At 32.2% G+C, this 21,537-nt stretch overlaps 1 protein-coding gene across 1 annotated transcript; it reads right to left on the bottom strand.

Moving 5' to 3' along the window:
- Positions 1 to 114: 114 nt before the first annotated feature.
- Positions 115 to 14,544, bottom strand: LOC108906006 (cytochrome P450 4c3-like). Its single transcript, XM_018709122.1, has 8 exons — positions 14,372 to 14,544; positions 12,267 to 12,464; positions 12,027 to 12,212; positions 6,537 to 6,940; positions 6,265 to 6,333; positions 843 to 1,017; positions 456 to 629; positions 115 to 324 (listed from the first exon to the last, which is right to left on the bottom strand). Exons 1-8 carry the CDS (start codon positions 14,526 to 14,528, stop codon positions 158 to 160), a joined length of 1,530 nt encoding a protein of 509 aa, XP_018564638.1. The 5' UTR covers positions 14,529 to 14,544; the 3' UTR covers positions 115 to 157.
- Between the last annotated feature and the right edge of the window lie 6,993 nt (positions 14,545 to 21,537).

Raw genomic sequence — 21,537 nt, 5'->3', positions numbered from 1 at the left:
ATCTGTGTAGCGGCTTGACATAATTTCTAACACCCTTATAACTCAAGATGATGTTAAAACTCGACTTTTTTATTTTGTTTACTTATTTATTTTTAATTAACAATAACATGGTGATTTCGGTTATAAATTTTGGATATAACATTAAATGTAGTGAAGATTAATTTAAATTTCTATATTTTAGTCTGATTTTAATGCCATTTGCTGACTTCAGTACAGTCTCCGCAGCTAGCTGCACTTCATGTTTGGGAATGGCAGGTAACAACTCATAATTCCTCAATACTTTGGATAACACAACCTTCATCTCGTGCATCGCGAACTTTTGCCCTGAAAATAGATCACATGTGAAATTATCAAAACTAAAGGTGTAACGAATGCGTTTTTTCATCGATGTATAATCTAGTGCCAATTATAAAAACTAGAAACAAATGAAAGCTTGTTATTATAGTCATAGCCACCTATACAATTACGAGGTCCAGCGCTGAATGGCAGATAAGCGAATGGCGATGTCTTCTCCATGTTCTCGAATCTCATCGGATTAAACTTTTCTGGATTGGGGAAAACTTCTGGGTTATTGTTGACTCCGTAGACATAAACTACCAAACTGGTTCCCTTTGGAATGATTTGTCCATCTAAAATTATGTTACACTTGATTTATACAGACACTTGTTTTTATTTTACAGAGCGTCACAAAAAAAAACGAATTGATCCGCGAATTCTGACCTTACAAAAATTTCTGAGAATGTGAAAAAGGCCTTTTTCTCATTTCCTGTTTACGGATCTATAAAAATTAAATGAAAAACATTTAAAAAGCAGAACTTCCTTTATTTAGTTGAAAAATATACCTTTGTATTCGACGTCCATGTCTGTGTTTCTTGCATGAAATGGCACTGACGGATATATTCGTAGTGTTTCTTTAATGACTAATTCCAAGTATTTCATTGCTTGAATATCGTCGAAGGTTATAGGTCGGTTTGTGTCTTTCCCAAATATTGTCCGTTGTTCTTCGACGGCTCGGGCCTGTAAAATCGTGAGAATTATTCGGAATATATAGGGTGTTAATGATAGACTGTCAAATTTTGGTGGTAGGTTTACAAATGGCGGTTTTTATAAAATATGTTTCTGGATTGGAATGTTTCGATGTCGAGATACAGGCGCGTTTTTTCGAATAAAACGAAAGATATATTTTTTCAGCTCTGCGTTTGGTGGTATCAGCTGATTGTAGTTTATTATGAGCTGCTTAAACCGAATGAACACATCACGGAAGATCGCTATCGACTATAGTAGATGCGTTGATGATAGATGAGACACGACAAAGTGATTTTGCAACATAACAACGCTCGGCCACATGTTTGCAACATGTGGCCGATGAAAACCTACTTGGAAACCCCACGCGCCATATTCACCAGACATTGCCCCTTCTTCCGATCGATGTCACATGGTTTGGCTGAGCATCACTTTCATTCTTATGAAGTTGCCAAAAAATGGGTCTACTCTTGGATAGACTCAAAAGACGTGGACTAGTGGACGCTAGCGATGGACAATCCTTTCAGGGACATGTTTTTTACCATTTTTTTTTTAAATAAAGGATTCATTTTCACGAAAAAACAGAGATAACTTATTCAACATCCCATTAATTAGTTAAATCTTTAGCCCAGGCTTCATCAGTCAACGTTAACCCTCGAGGTCGAGTGAGAATTCTCGAATTACATCATTCGATTTCTCGGAAAATGTTACGCCAATTTTGGTATAACTACGCTGTTTCCGTTAACAAATAAAGAAGACATAGAAGTTCAAACTTATATCCCAAATCGCATTTATGGTGGCCCACCTCAAATGTGATCTTTGAGCGTTAATAACACAGTCACACAAAAAAAAAACGACATTTGCGAGCATGTTTATAATAAGTTTTTGGGTCGATGAATCCGAATACGAGGTCTATTTAATACCATCACCTCAGGATTTTTTATAACCTCAAAAAAAACGATATTTTGAACAATTAAACCATATAACCTTAAGATTTAAGCTTCCAACGGTAAATCCAGTTACCCAAATCCCATAAACATTTAATCCAATGATATCCTAACCTAATAAGCCCATGAACCCAAACCCCAATAACCCTATAACCCCATACCCCGTAACCCCATAACCCAGGGAATAAATCATAGGCATAGCTGAGGACTCCTTGAAACCCTAGTACTCAAACCCAAAATGCATCCCATATATTGATCTAGTCTTTTGATCTAATCATTCTAGTCATTTATAGTACGGTCTATCCCTTAATTTTTTTTTTTTCAAAAGCTCTTATGAGAGCTATATACTGTACGAAATCCGATCGCGCAACCGCCTCGTTTTATACATCGGGTAATACTAATCCCGATGATTCTACCAATTAAAGTTATAAAAAAAACTAGATCGACTGTAACACTCGGTTCTTTGGTGAATGGGATCAATAATAATAATATGCCGCCTCCTCTCCCGCACAAGTTTCCTACTTCTGGGCTAATTCTCGTGGTTAGAATGAGGGGTAGTGATATTATTTTTATTATTATTATTAAAGTACAAGATAATGAAGTTGTGGTTAGGGAATCGTGGGGTTATGAATTGTAGGGTCATGGGGGATTTAGGGTTTGACTGCATAGGTTTTTATGATATCCTCAAGCACGTTAACCTTTAGCCATAATACAGATTGCCTATTATTTGTTAGTTATGGGGTTATGGGATTATAAAGTTACGGGGTTATGGGGTTATAGGGTTATGGGAATTTTTTGGGTTTGAGTACTTGGGTTTTCGAGGAATCCAGAGCTATGTGATGTTTTGCTATAATACAAATTGCCTATGATTTATTCCCTTGGTTATGGGTTTATGGGGTTATTGGGGTTTGGTTTCATGGGCTTATTAGGTTGGGATATCATTGGGGTAAATGTTTATGGGATTTGGTTAATTGGATTTAGCGTTGAAAGCTTGAATTTTAAGGTTATATGGTTTAATTGTTCAGAATATCGAATTTTTTGAGGTTATGAAAAATCCTGAGGTGATGGGGTTAAATGGACGGATTCGGATTCAGCGACCCAAAAAACGTATAATAAACATGGTCTGACCCCTGGGCCCGAAAGTCGAAATAGATGTGATATTTTTAAACTTCAATATACAGGGTGTATCTAAATAACACCGAAAAAATTCAAGGGGCGATTCTCCGATGAAAATTAATAGGGGTTTTTGGTATAAAATTTTTTGAAAAAACCCTCCCCTGAAAAGTTACGCCCCTCCTAAAATTACAAAAAAAAATTGTTTTTCTTTTTTATCTTCCACGTACATCAAGCTAAAGAAACCAAACTTGGTGAACATTATCTGTCAATAAAACTACACTTTTTGAATTTTTTTCAACCCTGAACTATTTTTGTAAGGGGTTGAAATAATCAACCCCTATGACATTTTTTCTTATAATTTTTTTTTCGATAAAATTTTTTCCTTTTAAAAAATATGTCTAAAAAACCCCATTCATTTACTAACTTTTTGATCTCTTCAAGTTTCTTCGAAAAGTTAAGGATTTATGACAAAAAAAAATAAATGTATTGTAATGTATTTTTAAAAAGATGAGCTGTTTAACGCGAGTGTATTTTGCCGAAAGATCTAGTGGCCTGTTCTTTACAATGGAATCCGTAGAAACAAATGTCAATGTCATTTATTGTTACTGTTTCTTACTATTTCACAAGTTTCATGATTTTGTGTAGAAAATATTAGTTAATAAACCGAAAATATGGTTAACTATTCGAATTTAGAAATGGCAGATATGCATTTTACATATGGGTATGCTAACGGTAATGCATTGGAAGCGCAAAGACTTTATGCTGAACAGTACCCAGAGCGTAGATTACCCCACCATACTACGTTCACAAATATTCACCAACGCTTGCGGGAACTTGGAAAATTTGAAAAGAGAAGTCATGACTGTGGCCGTAGCCGAGAAGTTAGAACTGAAGCTGTCGATGAAGCCGTACTTAATTTAATTGAGGAATCCCCAGAAACTAGTACCAGGAAAATAGCTCGTGTCCTAAATGTAAGCCATTCGGTAGTTTTTAGAATTTTAAAAGAACAACAGTTATATCCCTATCATCTCCAACGGGTGCAGTCGTTACTGATTCGAGATTTTTTACCACGTGTGGTTTTTTGTCAATGGCTTATTAATATGATCGGCCAAGCGCCGCAGTTCTTAAGAAATATTTTATTTACTGACGAGGCGAATTTCTCAAGAGACTGTATTAGAAATTTTCGTAACAATCATATTTGGGCTGAGGAAAATCCTCATGACTTTTTTGAAGGAAATCATCAGTATCAATTTTCATTAAATGTGTGGCTCGGAATTATCGACGATCATTTAATTGGTCCCTATTTTCTTCCACGACGATTAGATGGTGACTCATATTGTCATCTTCTCGAAGAATTACCTATTATTCTTGAAGAAGTTCCCATTCAAATTAGGCAACGTTTATGGTTTATGCACGACGGTGCACCAGCCCACTTTAGTATACGTGCAAGACGTCACTTGGATGAGGTGTATGCCAATCGATGGATAGGTCGAGGAGGATATGTAAATTGGCCAGCCCGCTCCCCTGACCTTAATCCTTTGGATTTTTGCATATGGGGATATCTGAAATCTTTGATCTACTCAAGGCCAGTTGAAGATATCAATGATTTGCGAAACCGCATTGTAGCAGGGTGTGAAACGATAAAAAATTCACCAGGAATATTTGAACGCATACGCAATTCTATGAGAACAAGAGTAGATGCTTGTATTGAAGCTGAAGGCAATCATTTTCAACATTTTTTGTAGATTGTATTGTCAATATCCGACAGATTTTTATTTTTTGTTACTGTTATAACATTATTCATCATTTGTTCACTTTTAGTCTAAGTTCCAAACTTCTTAGCCTAGTAGAATCATAGGTCAACTATTTGGTTGAGTGTTTTTTAATAAAATGTTATTTAATATGACAATAAATGACATTGACATTTGTTTCTACGGATTCCATTGTAAAGAACAGGCCACTAGATCTTTCGGCAAAATACACTCGCGTTAAACAGCTCATCTTTTTAAAAATACATTACAATACATTTATTTTTTTTTGTCATAAATCCTTAACTTTTCGAAGAAACTTGAAGAGATCAAAAAGTTAGTAAATGAATGGGGTTTTTTAGACATATTTTTTAAAAGGAAAAAATTTTATCGAAAAAAAAATTATAAGAAAAAATGTCATAGGGGTTGATTATTTCAACCCCTTACAAAAATAGTTCAGGGTTGAAAAAAATTCAAAAAGTGTAGTTTTATTGACAGATAATGTTCACCAAGTTTGGTTTCTTTAGCTTGATGTACGTGGAAGATAAAAAAGAAAAACAATTTTTTTTTGTAATTTTAGGAGGGGCGTAACTGTTCAGGGGAGGGTTTTTTCAAAAAATTTTATACCAAAAACCCCTATTAATTTTCATCGGAGAATCGCCCCTTGAATTTTTTCGGTGTTATTTAGATACACCCTGTATATCAAAAACAAAGCGTTTTCGCACAGATGTTTATAGGAACTTGTTTTTTAAATTTTGACGTAAATCCACCAATAAAGTTTGTAAGAGCGCATATAGACTAGGCGGTATCTGTTTTGGTTTGGGTGAATCGTATATCCACGGAGATTTTTGGCTTTTTGGTTTTCAAATATAACTAGAAATAAAAATTTTTCTATGCGTATAAAAAAAAACGTGGGCTTAACTTTTGGCGGCACAATATGTTAAAAAAAATCGAAAAATGTCATATTTTTCTTCCTATTTAATTATGTATCTTTTCAAGAGTTGATTTTATGGCGAAAATTGAGAAGGAAAAAAATGTTTGTAATTAAATTTTTTTAAAAATGTGACTAGTTACAAATCGAATGAATCATGATTATTGTTGTAAAAATCGAAAAACATTACTTTTTAGGGATTTTTTTTGGGATCTTTAAATTGGGTATAGGACCTTCATACTTGGCTCAAGAAAACTTCCAAATATGGACTTTTTGAAACAGATACCGTCTCTGGACTAATAATAAACATCCTGTCAACGTACTAAAAAATATTTGTTATATCAATTCAATATTTTTTTAAGCAAAATTATTAAAGAATTTGAACAAAATTTTGCAATAAATAGACACATTTTTGCTATTTATATTAATATTTTAGTTTATTACTGAAACAAGAAATTAAAAAATATGCAACAACACTTCTAATAAATGACAGTCTTACTTGAACTTCCTGATTTTCAGCCAAACAACACAAGGCAAAGCTTAAAGCAGCACCGGTGGTATCATGTCCCTGAAAACAAATTTTTAACTCAGATTTTACGAAATACTTCTATAATAACATACAGGGTGGTCTATTTTCACAACCACAAAATATTTTAACGATAATTTGGTAAACTACCATTTTCTTTAGTTGAAAGATATTACGTCACTAGGTATATCATAAATGTGACACCCTGTATAGTTAGAGGAGTACTTGTATTTTACTCAACGAACCTCAAACATAAGAGTATCGACTTCTTCTCTGATATACCAGTCGGGTAAAGGTTGTCCGTCAACCCTAGCCTGTAAAAGCAAGTCAAGAAACGCGACCTTCTTCTTGGCACCCAGCTCTTCTTCGTAAATGTTCTTCGGTTTCTCTGCAGCTTGCATATCGTTTTCGGAATGATTATTTTGCAATGCTAACTTCCTTGCGCGAATTACAGACTCGGTATGCGAATGTAACGTTTTGACATATCTCAACTCCTTGTGAAAATCTTTGGTTAGCGGATACAGTATATCTAACTGCTTTATGGGAGAAAAACCTCGGTCTACGGTTATCCTGCACATCTCCTTGACCGCGAAAACGTAATCTGACTGTCTGTTCATCTGTGCGTTTATCTTCACTCCCATTGAGGTTTCTACAACACGCGGTATTATTAATCGACAAGAACCATGGAAGGAAAAATTTAACAAATAGGGAATTATCGTCCTATGTGTTTAAGGATAGACAAACTTCAAATCTGTTTCGGGTGCACTGATAGATTTTTTATACAGGGTATAACAAAAATAAAGTTACAAACTTCGCCAGCAGATAGAACACTTAAAATTCGTAGGGGTACTTTATATAAAATTTTTGCCTAAAGTGCTTCCTTGGTGAGATACAGGGTGTTGAAGTTGAAAAAATGAATAACATTTTCTTTAATATATTGCGCCACGGTGTCTTTCAGTTTGGGCTGGACAAATCTCATTAGTATAATTTAAACGATGCCCAGGCATTTTTATTTAAATTTTCGGCAAAAACTATTCAGACACAACAATAATTTGACAAGTAGCTTGACAAGTGTCATGTTATTTCAAGTGTTTTGGGAGTATTTCTGGTCATGGCCAATTTGACAACAGGTCTGATACGAGAAAAACTGTCCAAAAAATAGAAAATTGCAAATACTTTAGATGTATTCTCCCTAGGGATATTGTCATGTTGCCAAATTTTCAAATTTTTCGGAGCAGTACTTTCCTAGATATTAATCGACGCAGTTCCCGGTGGAACACCCTGTATATCAGCTCTTTCATTATATCGTTGTATACAAATAAAACGCAGAATTAAAAATGTTCTGCAACTGCTATGCAGTCATTAATAATAATTTATTATCTATTAGTTGCTGCGTCGAACTTAATAAGGAATTAAGTCCTTAATTAAAGCTATTAATTAGGTCAAATTGAAGTGATATTATTTTTTATAAAATAATTGAATGAGGACACGTATAGAACTGTATATTTTTTGCTTGAATGTAAATAACGAGCGTTCAAATAAAAACGTGGTCGAAGTTAGCTCTGACACATTGGACGTAGGGAGTAGCTTATAGCGACCAACTTAACCTCATTTCTCAACGAGCTGTATAGCAGCTGTCAGTTTCAATAACGTTAATCTTATATATAAAATTCTGGTGTCACAATGTTCGTTCCCGTACTCCTCCGAAACGGCTGGACCGATTTTGATGAAATTTTGTGTGCTTATCGGGCAGGTCTGAGAATCGGCCAACATCTATTTTTCATACCCCTAAATGTTAAGGGTGGTCCACCCCAAAATTTTTTTTGTTGTTTTTTGGACAAAATTTTATTTTTTTATTTTTTTATGATGTGGCCTTAAAAAATACATACAATCCTAAATTTTCACCCTTCTATACCATCAACCCTTATTTTTTAATAGCGATATTAGTAATTCAATAATTTTCAACCCCGGTCGATAACTGATCAATTATCACTTGATAATTTTTTTTATCCCCGCCAGGCGTCGACCGGTGTCACTTCTGACCCAGTAAACAGCACGGAGTAGGGATGAGATCTCTCTCACACAATGAGCCGTTTCTCACTCCCTACAGTTTTCGGCCATTATTATTATTGTTTGTGCATCAACCGTAATAATGACATTTACTATTACTATTAATAAAAAAAAATATACACGATATACACTGAATAACACTAAATATAATATAGATGGTAGAAGTGAAATTTCTTTATAAAAAAACTACTAAAATAATCCTAGGATTAATTTATATGGCAAAACAACGTTTGCCGGGTCATTCTAGTGACTATATAACTTTATTTTAAAGAATAATCGTGATAACAATAACAAACAATTAAAGGAGCTGCGGAAAGTGTCCCCCTCCTTGTTATAACAATAAATTAAAGCAGCTGCTGAAAGTGTCCCCCTCCTTGTTCCAAGCACTTTTCATACCTGTTCCTCAAAGAATTAAAGACATTTTCTAAGATGCTCGGGGTATTGTTAATTTCACGAATCTTGTCTATAAGTCGAGCCTGCAGATGGTTTAAATCAGGAATAGGCAGTTCAAAAATAGTGTTTTTAAGGTAAGGCCACAAAAAGAAATCACACGGCGTAATATCACATGACCTCGGTGGAAATTCATGTTCAGCATTGAGACTTATTAGTCGATTTTGGAAAACTTCCCTCAACATATTCATCGTCTTGCCTGCCGTATGCGCCTTTGTGCCATCTTGTTGAAAGTAAAAGTTTGTAATTTCGTTTTCTTCCAGCTGGTTAACAAAAGGAGCGATAATTTCTTCTCTATACCTTTGCGCAGTAAGAGTACCATTAAAAAAAATAGGTCCATAAATCCTCCTTCGATTGAGAGCACACCAAACTCCAATTTTTTGAGCGTGTAGAGGGCCCTCGACAAAAAAGTTATCTGGTTTTTCAGAAGACCACATTCTCATATTCTGTGAGTTTACGTAACCACTTAAATGAAACCAGGCTTCATCAGAAAAAAAGGTGATATTATGAAGTTCACCGTAGTTGTTTAAAAACCATTCACAAAATACAGCCCGTCGCGGAAAATCAACTTCATGAAGTTCTTGCTGACAAGTTAAACGATAGGAGAACAAACGCAAATCTTTTTTTAACACTGTGTGGCAGGTACCGACTGATACTCCCACCATTTGTGATAAAACACGTACAGAAGTTCTTGGCGCATTTTCCATTATTTATTGGACATTTTCTTTTAATTCTTCAGTCCGCTTTTTAGGTCGGCCGCTTCCTTCTTTTCTTGTTACACTGCCCGTTTCACGAAAAACATTAACACAACGCTGAACTGCACTTTGAAAAATGTTGTACTCAACAACGCCGGGAAATTGATTTTGAAATTCTATGAAACATTCCTCAATAGAATACTTCCATATTCCATCAATCTTGCGTCCATTTCTAAAGTAGGACTCTATGATAAACACTTTTTGTTCTTGAAAAAACACCATTTTAAACGCTTTTTAAAACGAAAATATTCAAATTGATAGCGGTGATATAGCGCTTTGACAGATGACGTTTAAGTTCATTTGCTATACGCTACGCCCTACGAACAAATTTTCAGAACCAACTTGACCACGTTTTTATTTGAACGCTCGTTATAATAGCGATTCTGAGAGTTATATTATCATCAATGTTAAACATACAATAACAACATTAATTTGTTTATCTAATAATGATTACTAAAATTAATTTCTATTTTTAAACCAGATATACCATGACAGAGTTACTTTATTATAAAATCATTAAAATGCTCCGCAAAATTTAGAAGTTTGTTTTTTTGCTTTGAATTTTCACTAATTAGTGGAGTCAAGATAGATTTTGACTTCGCGAAAATTACGGGAAGAGAGAACTTTTTATTTTTCGCTTTGTAAAGTCGTCAGAAACAAGATATACAAAGTTACCCACTGTAGAGTGTACGCTAAATTATTTATTTAACAAATTGGTTGCAAAATTACAGTTTTTGCAAAATATATAAAAAATATATAATTTAAAAAAAAAATACAGCACCGTTCGAAAGAACAGGAAATTTTACATAAAAAATGTTAATAAAGTTTTTTTCGAAAATGCGAATTGAAGGCTGTAGAATTTTTTTTCTAACGTACGAAAAATGAGACGGGCGGACCCCAAGTATAGCTCACGAACAGCGCGCGGCCCCGAGCTTTTGATCTAATTGATGAAATCGACCTCACAAAAATTTAAATGAATGAAGAGTCATCCGGCTATCAAAATTTTATGTTTTTAAACTTGAGAAAAAAGATATATAATACGTATACAAAGTTACGTCATTCTATAATTTTGTACAATAATAATAAAATAGCCGTCATTCTTTTAATTTTTAAAATAAATATCTGTAACTTTCACAGATTACTCTTCAAATGACGATTGAAACAGTGAGCGATATAGAAAAAATCTTAAAAATTTAATTTGAAAAATATTGAGCCCAACATATTCAATAATTTTAAAAAATCACAAATTTGACTTTTTAGGCCATACTTTATAGATCAAAAACTAGAGTTGTAAATGTGAATATTGAAACTTTATGAAAGCACTTTTTAAAGCTTAAAATCTCTACTTTAAGATGGTGCATTTTATTTTTCTTAAAAAATTGAAATAATAGTTGAAAAAACAAAAAATAACAAAAAATAAAAATATATCATGAAAAATCGATGAAATTTATTGTTAAATAAATTTTAATAATGCACAAAAAAAATTTTTTTTTGTTTAATAAACCATCAAAGAATTAAGTTAAGACCTTAAAAAAAGTAAATCAGCGAAAAATATTTTTTTTATTTATAGTAATAAGTGGAAAATTGTTATAACAGCAAAAAAATTACGTTTTTTGATGAATTGATTTAATATTCATTTTTAAAACGTATATTCTGTATCTGAAATTGTGAATATAAGTTCTCTTATTGATGTAGACACAGATATGAGTCTAATCAGTTTTATTAATTTTAAAAGCGTTTTTCGTTTATAAGAATTAAATTATTATTATTATAAATGGTATAAGAATATGATTTTTATGTTTTCGGGTAAGCTGCAGTTATCAGTGTGTTAAAAAGTGTATTTTTCTCATATTTTGTCCATTTTAAATTTATACTCTCGTACACTTGTAATTCTTTAATGTAATATTATTACTTATTATTACAAATAATCTTCAGTTTGCATTTAATGTATTTATATTCGTTTTCTTTTATGATAAACCTGTAAATATACGAGTTTAATATTTATTTATGAATATTGATCCATTTTAAAAATAATTAATGAATGAATAAATAAATAATAGGGAACGAAGAAGAGCAAGAACTCGATGAGATTTAAAAATTAATTATTTTGTAATAAATCTGTTTTTTAAAAAATAAAACATATTTTCAATAAAACCTCTTTAGCCATTTATAATTTTCAATTTTCGAACCTCTATATTACAAATATGAGCGAGTTTTTTTATTTAAAATCGATCGAATTTGAAAAAATTCATTGAATTATTTTATATGTTCTTAAAAATACTGTTTATCATTGTTTAAACAATTAAAAACAATTAGCGTACGAAAATAAGTAATTTCAAGAGGTTTTAGGAAAATCCATGCTTCCCATAATTATTTCGAAATAATGCGTAACTTTAAGCTATCTTGACTCCACTAAATAAAGTCTTTATAATATTGTTTTTGGTGAAAAGGAATAGTCACCACAAATTATATCCAAAGTACACAGCGTTACGTATGTATAGATATCCACCGAATCTTTCCCAACCTCTTTCTCCAATAATTTTATCATCACATCCGCATTGGATTCGTAAATAGATACGAACTTCCCCAAGATGGAGAAATGGAAGGCGGGAGTTATTATTTTCCTACTCTTTCTCCATCGTGCAGCTAAAAGAGGAAAGATTAACTATTCCTGGATTTCCTTTGCATGAGAATTGTTACCTTTTGCTGTAAGCAGTCCATCTCCCAACCATCTATGTAGGAATCCGTATTCCCTGGACTTGTCCAAAATTTTGGTTGAAGTCAAAAGGAACTCCAAAAATTTCAAGTCGCTTATTACTACCATCTTCTTCACCATTAGATCTACCGCACACAACCCATTGCATTGCTTCATATAACCGGAAAACACTCTCAGAGTATCTAGGATAGACAAATATTGCTATACTGCACCGGAAATATTGATAAATAATTTGTGCAATTTCTCTTCTACGCAATATTTTTCTTATAGAGTGGGACATTCTGTATAAAATTTGTCACATGCAGGAAGTAAATCTTTTAAAATAAACTTAACTTATCCACATTCCGATTTACGTTGACTTAAGAATTAGCAGTTATTTGCACTGGAAACATAAAATCTATATTTAAAATTTCTGCTCAAGGCAGTTATTTGGTTAAAGGGCATAACTATGAGTTGGATTGAAAGTCAATAAATTCATGAATTCCATAAAAGCAAAAAGCCCAAATTAGAAAATAATACGAGCAAGGTCTAAATCTTCTTTTAATATTTTTTCTTTTATTTTTCTTATAATAGCTTATTGTTAGTTTCGATGTTGTTGATCTAATTGGAACATGTCAAAATACGATTATCAACAAATTAATTAAACCCAACTGTGTAGTTTTGAATTATACATACAGGGTGTTTCTAAAATAGGGTTCCAAACTTCTGCTGCGTTTACAACTCATTAAAATAAGCCAAAAAGTTCCTATTAACATGTGCCCTAAAACGCACCCTTAGGAATTTATATGCCCTTAAAAGGGCTCAAACAAAACTGTTTTTTTTTCTGGTATTGACAAAACGGTCGCAAATAAATAGAAAAAATTTATGGGTCTTACATAACTTTTTATGTTAAATAACATGGGCTGCTCCGTTTTTCGACATGAAAATCATATGCGTTCCGTTTAGGTTGGTGAAGGGGGTTTTCGGCCCGTAATTTTTTTTATTTCAATTTTTTTACAATTTTCTCTACAGATTTATAAAATCTTAACAATTCTACGTAAAAAATATTATCTTTGTCCAAATCGATATTTCCAATGGTTTTCGAGTAAATTGAGTTTGAAAATTACTCTGCTCTTTAAGTTATTAGGCCAAAAATTACAAAAATCTCTTTACCATGGCAAATAAAAGACTGACGTTGCCACAACGCTTAACAATTTAAGTTATTGATAAACTGTCAATTAGCTTTGCAGTGTTTAATTAGTAAAAGTGGTGAGTGAAAAATTTAAATATACAACATTATTGCAACTCATAAAATGGAGTCATATTCAAACACGGAAATGGCAATTCTTATCTTGGCTCCTGTTGGTCGTAGAGGGTACTTTTTTTATTTTAAAACTGTATTTTTTTGCCAGCTATCCATTGCATCTACTTTCGGTGAGATAGCATAAATAGCAACAATGTTATTTTAATGCACAATTTGAGAATGTTAATTTTAAAAAAAACAGTGATATTTTTTAGTAAGTCGCTTAATTACGTCTTTAAGATTACAATGACGCTTTCAGAATCATGTTTGATTGAAAATTAACGCCTGTACAGAGGCTTAAAGTTAATAACTTTTGGAGCCTCCGCTATAAACAAATAGAATTGTGCGAAAACTATTGCACCTACAGCGCCCACTTTTGGCACACTTTTAAAGTATGACAAAACCCTCAACTTGTCATAGGTTTTATAAAATTTTAACAATAAATGCGATAGTTATAAACAAATTAAAAAATGGGCACTTTTCTTGTTTTTTGCAGTAACTTTTTTGTTTATTAACCGATTTTAATTTAACAAGTCTCATTTTGTAGATAATTTTACTTCCTATAAGCTGTCTGTGAGTCACTTTTCGCTAAAATTGATGGTTTTCCCTGCAAAATGAAAAAACTGTTTTCCTCACTTATTTGTTTAAATAGAAAAGTTAGCTAATAAAAGTTGTTGACTCACGAGACAAGATATGTCTTGTATTATGTTCTTCTAGACAATTTTACAATAATCTCGCGGATAGGACTTTTTCGAGTTTCTCTTTTATTTTCGCTAATTTTCCTGGTGTATAATTTTTATCACGTACCTGTGGATTTTCCAAACTCCAAAACATTCCCGAATATCGGGTGCCCTGGGGCCTTCGGTATCCATTTCAGTTTTCTTTCGTACCTTTTCCAGCTTAACCACCAGTAAGCTACACCCACCAGCACTAACGCTGTCACAACTTCAACGACTGAAAGCATAACGATTAACGATCACCTCTACATCGCAGAGTAATCAGTTGTAAGACTCGCCATATTATTGTACCATACAAGGTCGCCAATTACAGAAATAGACACAATAGAGGAAAGTATGTTATACTGGTATCGATTTATCTAAGTATTTCCATTTATTAATCTATTTTTAATGCATCAAGCTAACTCAAACAAATTCGAAATATATTTTTTCTACAAAACTGTTAAAAGTGGGCTTTTTAATTGTCATTTTTGATGTTAAAAATGTCATTTTTAACATCAAAAATGACATATAAATAATATAAAATAAATCTATAAAATAGATATATTTTTTAATTTTTAATAAGAAAGTTATAACAATTTCATATTTGTTGTACCCCGAAAACGAAAACCTCGAAACAGGTCAATTTAATAAATAAAAAATATAGTTTTTCTGAAATAAAAAATAAGGGTAGCAACCCCCAAACACGGAATCACTTGCAAAATATTTGTTTTTTTATCATAAGTAATTTCCATTTTGTTTCAATTCAAAATATTGATTAGAACCCCAAGAATTTTGAAAAAACTGTTTTGGAGGGCGAACCTTGAGGGTGTATTTTACCTCGTAAATATGTTTTTCCACCGATAAAAAAAATACGAGTCTCTTTACATTTTTTAGTAGTAGATTGAAAAAAATATAAAATTCATTCGTTTTTCTGCTTATGATTTTTTAAATTTCTGAAATCTTCCCTTAACTTCTAGCCTCCCTACCTCTGTTAATTTTAATAGTACAAGAAAAAGTCAAGTACCATTTTTATGTAGAATTGTATACTTTACAACTTTTATAAGAAACTTTTTTTCTAGCCCTTGCCCCTTCTGAGTTATCTTGAAAAACTCCTTTGTTTTATCTTTTTTCACCCTTGGCCGGGGGTTGAACAAAAAATTACTGTCAATTATTGTTATAATATACCTCAAACTAACTCATATCAAAAATTCATGCAAGTTGACCAACATTTCGATTTAAAGGCTTATTTAATTGGACTACCTACTACAACACACTCAATACTTATTTCCCATTTTGCTCTTGATAATAAGAAAGTAAGCAAAATCCATTTCAGCGTTCCTATTTTTTCAACGAATTGGTTCTTTACTTAATAAAAAATTATTTCAAAAGTTTTATTTGTTAATAATAAATAAAGATTCTCACAACTGTATGAAACTATGAGAAATTTTTCAAGTGAAATTACAGTTTATCATACTATATTTCATTTTTACTATCTCAAATAAGGAAATTTATAAAAATATATATATAAATGATTTTATTTAAAAGCTACTTATTAATTATACTCAAATATTGTTTAGAATTTAAAAACATTTAGATTTGTAAAATGATTTAATTTGAAATATATTTAATTTCTGTTTCGTTACAAGTCTACAAGGTCGACTTTTACCGTTACTTTTTTGAAAAAATAATAAGAATTATAATCATTCTTATATTAAAAACGAAGAAAATCTAAAAAATATTTAAGTTTGACAGGTTATAACTCAATCAATATTAGTCCAAAAGCTTTTGAAAGCGCATCATTTTGAAGGGAATCTCACCTAGTTTTTTTGTACAGCAATTTTCTTTTCCAATGTCAACTAAAGGAAAAATAGTCAAAAAAGTAAAAAAACTCTTATTTTTTGTTTTTTTAAATTGTTTATTAACGATTTTTTGCATAAAATGTATCTTTTAAATTTTTTAATTAAGCCATTTCGATGGGAAAATTGTAACCTGAGGGGTTATTTCTTTATTTATCTATGTATCGTTATGACCAGTATCATAACGAGACTGGATTTCAAAAGAGTTTATTATTCAATTCTCGAAAGGGAGTTTATAATTATTATTATACTTTAATTAATACGTGGGAACTTCTAAATGTTGTATGTGCAGAGAATGAATTCCAAGCACTTACCATTCATTGCTTACGTGGAATGTAATCCAATGGCTGGCTATACAGGGTGACACTGAAGTTGGAAAAACAAAAGGAAACACCAAAACTTCTAGAAAGGGTTTTAATAACAATAAAGCAAACAAACAAACAAAATTACAACACAACGGCTCGAACAACATTATTAACTAATTTATTATTACGCTACAGCGTACCGAGATTCAGGGAATGCGCGCTCCATAGCGAAATTTGGAAAAGACTTTATCCATTATTAAATTTAATTAACTAGCCCGAGACTCTAATCTAAAACTAGGTCTACTGCTCAATATGAAATCTAAGGAAGGACCGCCTTTCTTGCAGATCTTTCTCGAATTCCACACTTCGCTTCACCACGCCCATTTCTTGGGTCCAGAAGTTCCTGTTCTTGTCTTATTGGAGGGGACCCTGAATGTCGGAATGCTCTGGCCTAACTATGCCATGTTAATAATTGTCTAATGGACTGAATTTACATTTACATAAATAATTATGTGACTTACGAGTAACCCTAGCCTTCCTCTAGCGACTCCGTGTAGCAAATACGGGGTCGATTAGTCAATCTCATTTAATATATTCTTAATAGCTGTTACTTTCTTTTCCAATTACAATTTACAATTTGATTTAATTCTACTTTGGAATCTCTACGCTCTTCTCGTGGTTTCGCGCGTTATTAAAAATATCGATTTCTCTTTTTATACTAGACGCTTAACACATGGCTCCGACAGTTTAAGTGAATTGTTAAAATATTGGTAAATTTCTCCGAAGGGCGACGCTACCTACTTGAAAGCTCTCAACTTTCGATAATTTGTGTTGACTGAAACATTTCACTTTTTGGCCCATCCGTTCCGAGAACTAATAAATAAATTACCACGCGCCCCGGCTTTTGTTACAAAATCAATTCTATAAAGGTACGAAACGCGACGAAAATCGAAAAATTGGCTATATAGCAAACTATAGCGAAATCTTGCTTGGTTTTCGAGCTACAATTAAAAAACTGAAAGGGGTGCATTTTTACCCTATTTCTAATTTCCACCCTCTAATTTAATAGCACTCCGCGGTTTTTTCATCTAAAATTATCATTTGAACGATTCATGTAATAAAATATCTTGAACGTCATAGTTCCTTTTAAAGTCTTATAATCAATAGCCTATGGTGGCTAGAACCCCTTATCTCCTAGATTTTAACAAAAGTTAAATTCTTCCTAATATTTTCAAATATCCATATTTTTTTTAAATAGATTTGGATAGCTTCGGAAAAATAAAAAATAAATGTGCTAAACTATTTCGACCCTTCTAAATTAATCCTAGACGTTTTTTTCTTAAACTTTGGAAGCACGGAGATACACGAAACCAAAAATTATTGAAAGTGCAAGCACCTATGCCATATTTACACCAGGTGGAAAATAACGTGGCAGACGGGTGTAAAGTAATTACATACATTACTATTAAACGACTGTGTCTGAAGGTTGCGACCTAGATTTTTTGTAGACGACAAAACACAATCCAACAGCGGTGGTGTCCTTGTTCTGGGCCGTAAACTCATAAAGAAATAAAAACGTTTTTATGGCTTTCAATTTCGAAACAATGGTTTTTTTCTACATCTCTTGAAGATGAATATCTTTGGTCGACATACAGGGAAATAGAAAGAGAAAATGGAATATCGCAAACGAGGATCTTTATAGCATGATGATATACAGGGTGATTCACAAATGGTGACCAAAAATGAAACCTCGTATTCTTTGGTGAATTTTAAGGGGAGTCCTATAAAGTTTTTATCTAGGCTTCGCTTCGTTAAAAAGATACAGGGTGTTGAACTTTTTAAGTTTTACTCGAAAATCAAGCTTCTATCGAAAAACATAAGAGGGTAGTAATTTGTAGAAAATTGAAAGACGAATCCGAAAATATCATGGTTGTTATCATAAAGCAGTGGAGTACTATTTTATTTAGAAAAATATGCCACCGATACCCTGTATCTCCGCCACTGGAAAAACCCTCAGATTTTGGACAATGTTTACATAAACACGTGCCCAATTTCAAAGTGTTTCACTTACTAGTTTTTAAATTATTTTTTGAAGTTTAAAACCCTGTATCTTTTTAATGAAGCGTCGTAGATAAAAACTTTACAGGAAAGACCCCCCTTAAAATTCACCAAAGAATACGAGGTTCCATTTTTGTTCACCATTTGTGAATCACCCTGTATATATTTGACATAAAGTTCCAACTTGGTAAGTTTTATTTATTATTTTTATTAATTTCATAAATATTTTTTTTACATAATTTGAAAATCCTATTTTTTTGTCAGTAATTGTTATTAATAAAGTATTTTAAAATCTAGCTGCGATTTTCTCTTCCATTTAGCTGTAACGGAGATCAACGATCATTTCTGAGTCACTCCGTATATACCGTACTGTAATGGTAAAATGAAACAACTTAAACAAGTACAGAATGACCAAATTTATAAAAGTTCTTAGTCAGAATTTGTGAACATCCGTGAGTTTTTACTAAAATTTCATTAACCACTAATTTGGCACATATGTGAAACATAGCACATCAGTGAGATCATTGAGAAAGAAGGTTAGTTGGATATAATTTATACGGACTTCGACCGTTTTAACCACGAATTATTATTATATAAATTGAATTCCGCTGGGTCATGGTCGGCACTGATGAAGCTTGTGACCTCATATCCAGTAAATTTATTCATGTTTCAGAGGTCAAGTCTGCCGAAATCACCTAGATTTCGGAAGTACCGCAGGGTTCTGCCACTGGACCTTTAATGTTGTTAATGACGTTGTATGTGATTTAAACGTAAGAAATGTATTATCATGATTTTTAGTCCACAGATGAATCAAATATCATTTAACTACAAACTTGATGGTTTTGCCATTCAAAGACCTGACATGGTTTAAGATTTAAAGTTATTTTTCGATCCTAAGCTTTTACTAAACATAGTGAAAATATGCTGAAAAATGCGCTTGCAAGAATGTATGTTCTATTATTCGAAATATGAAAAATTTTCAAAACTCAGAAATTCTCAACTTTTACTGATTTGTAAGATCTAAGCTTGAGTGTACTTCTTTGGTTTGGACACCTGTTTACAGTAGTCATTAAAAAGGTACGTCGATTTTTCAAATCAACATTTTTTTGGTTCAAATATTTGTTATTTTTTAACACCCAATATGTTCAAACCATACAGTTTTCATTGATTTCAGAAAATAGTTACAGAAACCATGCATTTAATTATTTGCTACACTTTCTTCAATTTATTTTAATTAAAAATGAAATCCTTATGATAACACATTTTTATCGGTTTTCCAAAATTATTATAATAATGAGAATAGTTACAGAATATTTTTTCATCTACTGTATTTAACCCAATGCGGATACTAAAAAATATACAGGGTGTTAATTAAAGTTAGGTATGTCAAAAATTTAAAGGGATGAAAAAAGAGCAAAAACTGAGTTAAACTTGGATACATCGCGCTGAAGCTTGCGCGCAAACAAATGGTTAGTACATCGAACATCTTCTATGAAAATCATAGGTTTATTAACACCCTCTATAGAAATACTTTTTCATGGCGCAAGTGAATGAAAAATGTTCCCTTTAGGACCAGCAAAATCTGTAAAATCGTAGTAAGAAGTCGTGAAACTATTAATACCGAATTGAAGTTTATAAATTGTTGACTCTAGCTGCTCACATTGCTAGAATAATATTGCAAAACTAATTTAAAAAATGTGTACAGCATTTTATTACTAAAAAATTTATTGAATAAATTTTGTGACTAGTAGAAGTACAAAGTAAACTTTCGTAAGTGGCCACAGAAAAATGAGAAATTCCCTAATACTGTCCTGAAATTTTAAAATTTTAACTTCGGGGCTGTATATTAAAAAATTACTATAGTTTCACAAGTGGTTGAAAATTTAAGTAACAAAACCAAATTTACAGATCTATGTTTACAAATTTTAGCCCAGAAAATTTTTAGTGGTCATTCCGTATTGTCCTAGGTTGCCCCGCCCTAGCGTTACAGTTCTTCTAGACTAGGCGGTATCTGTTTTGGTTTGGGTGAATCGTATATTCACGGAAATTTTGGACTTTTTGGCTTTCAAATATCACTAAAAATGAAAATTTTTCTATGTGCATAAAAAAAACGTGGGCTTAACTTTTGGCGGCACAATATGTTAAAAAATTCGAAAAATGTCATATTTTTCTTTCTATTTAATTATCTTTTCAAGAGTTGATTTTAGGCGAAAATGGAAGAGGAAAAAAATGTTAGTAATTAAATTTTACAAAATATAACTAGTTACAAATCGAATGAATCATGATTATTATTGTAAAAATCGAAAAAAACGCCAAAAATGGGGTTAAAAACAGTACTTCTTAGGGAATTTTTTTGGGTTCTTTAAGTTGGGTATAGGACCTTCATACTTGGCTCAAGAATAGTTCATGTTATGTAGAATCATCACACCAAATTTCACCAAAATTGGTTCGATAGATTTTGCATAATAATTTTGCAATCCAGATTTTGAAAAAAAATTGCAAATCTTCAAAATTTTGCACAGCAAAAACCAAGGCCCTTAGATACTTGAAAATTTAGTCACATATAGAAGGGCTCTCAAACTTTCAAACGCTATTTGAAAAATTCGAATCCGTCAATTAGGAGAGCTCTGGCGCTTGTTTAAACATTGGTTGAATTTTTGTACTTATAAACAATTAGAATATTCAATCAAATCAAAAATTTTTTAAAAAGTTATTGAAAAGACGCTTCTTTAAAAAAAAACAGATCGATTGGTCAATTAGTTACGCAGTTGTAGCCGATCAAAGTTAATTCTCATTTACACTAAATGTACTGGGGCATCCGGGCTAATTTTTCGAAAAATATTTTTGGTATTCCGAGTACTTACTAGATCTAAGTTTGCGATACTTAGAGAGCGCGGCCGCTTCGGCCTGCTCGAAATTGAATCGGCGAGTTCAAAACCGCGACGCGCTTAAAAATTTTTAGTATCTCAGCTTCTAGAGGTCCGATTTTGATGTTTTTTTAAATCGATGTCTCGCGATTTAAAAAAAAACAATTA

The sequence above is a fragment of the Anoplophora glabripennis genome, unplaced genomic scaffold (assembly GCF_000390285.2).
Source record: "Anoplophora glabripennis isolate ALB-LARVAE unplaced genomic scaffold, Agla_2.0 scaffold188, whole genome shotgun sequence".
Classification (NCBI taxonomy): Eukaryota; Metazoa; Arthropoda; class Insecta; order Coleoptera; family Cerambycidae; genus Anoplophora; species Anoplophora glabripennis.
This window is presented reverse-complemented; position numbering and strand designations above follow the sequence as displayed.

What these genes read in the sequence shown, in the direction of transcription:
- LOC108906006 (XM_018709122.1), bottom strand. Translation starts at nt 14,528, where the DNA reads ATGCTTTCAGTCGTTGAAGTTGTGACAGCGTTAGTGCTGGTGGGTGTA. An exon ending in CTGAAAATCAGGAAGTTCAA is followed by an intron (nt 1,018 to 6,264) that starts GTAAGACTGTCA and finishes ACGATTTTACAG; the next exon opens with GCCCGAGCCGTCGAAGAACA. An exon ending in CATGGACGTCGAATACAAAG is followed by an intron (nt 630 to 842) that starts GTATATTTTTCA and finishes ACATAATTTTAG; the next exon opens with ATGGACAAATCATTCCAAAG.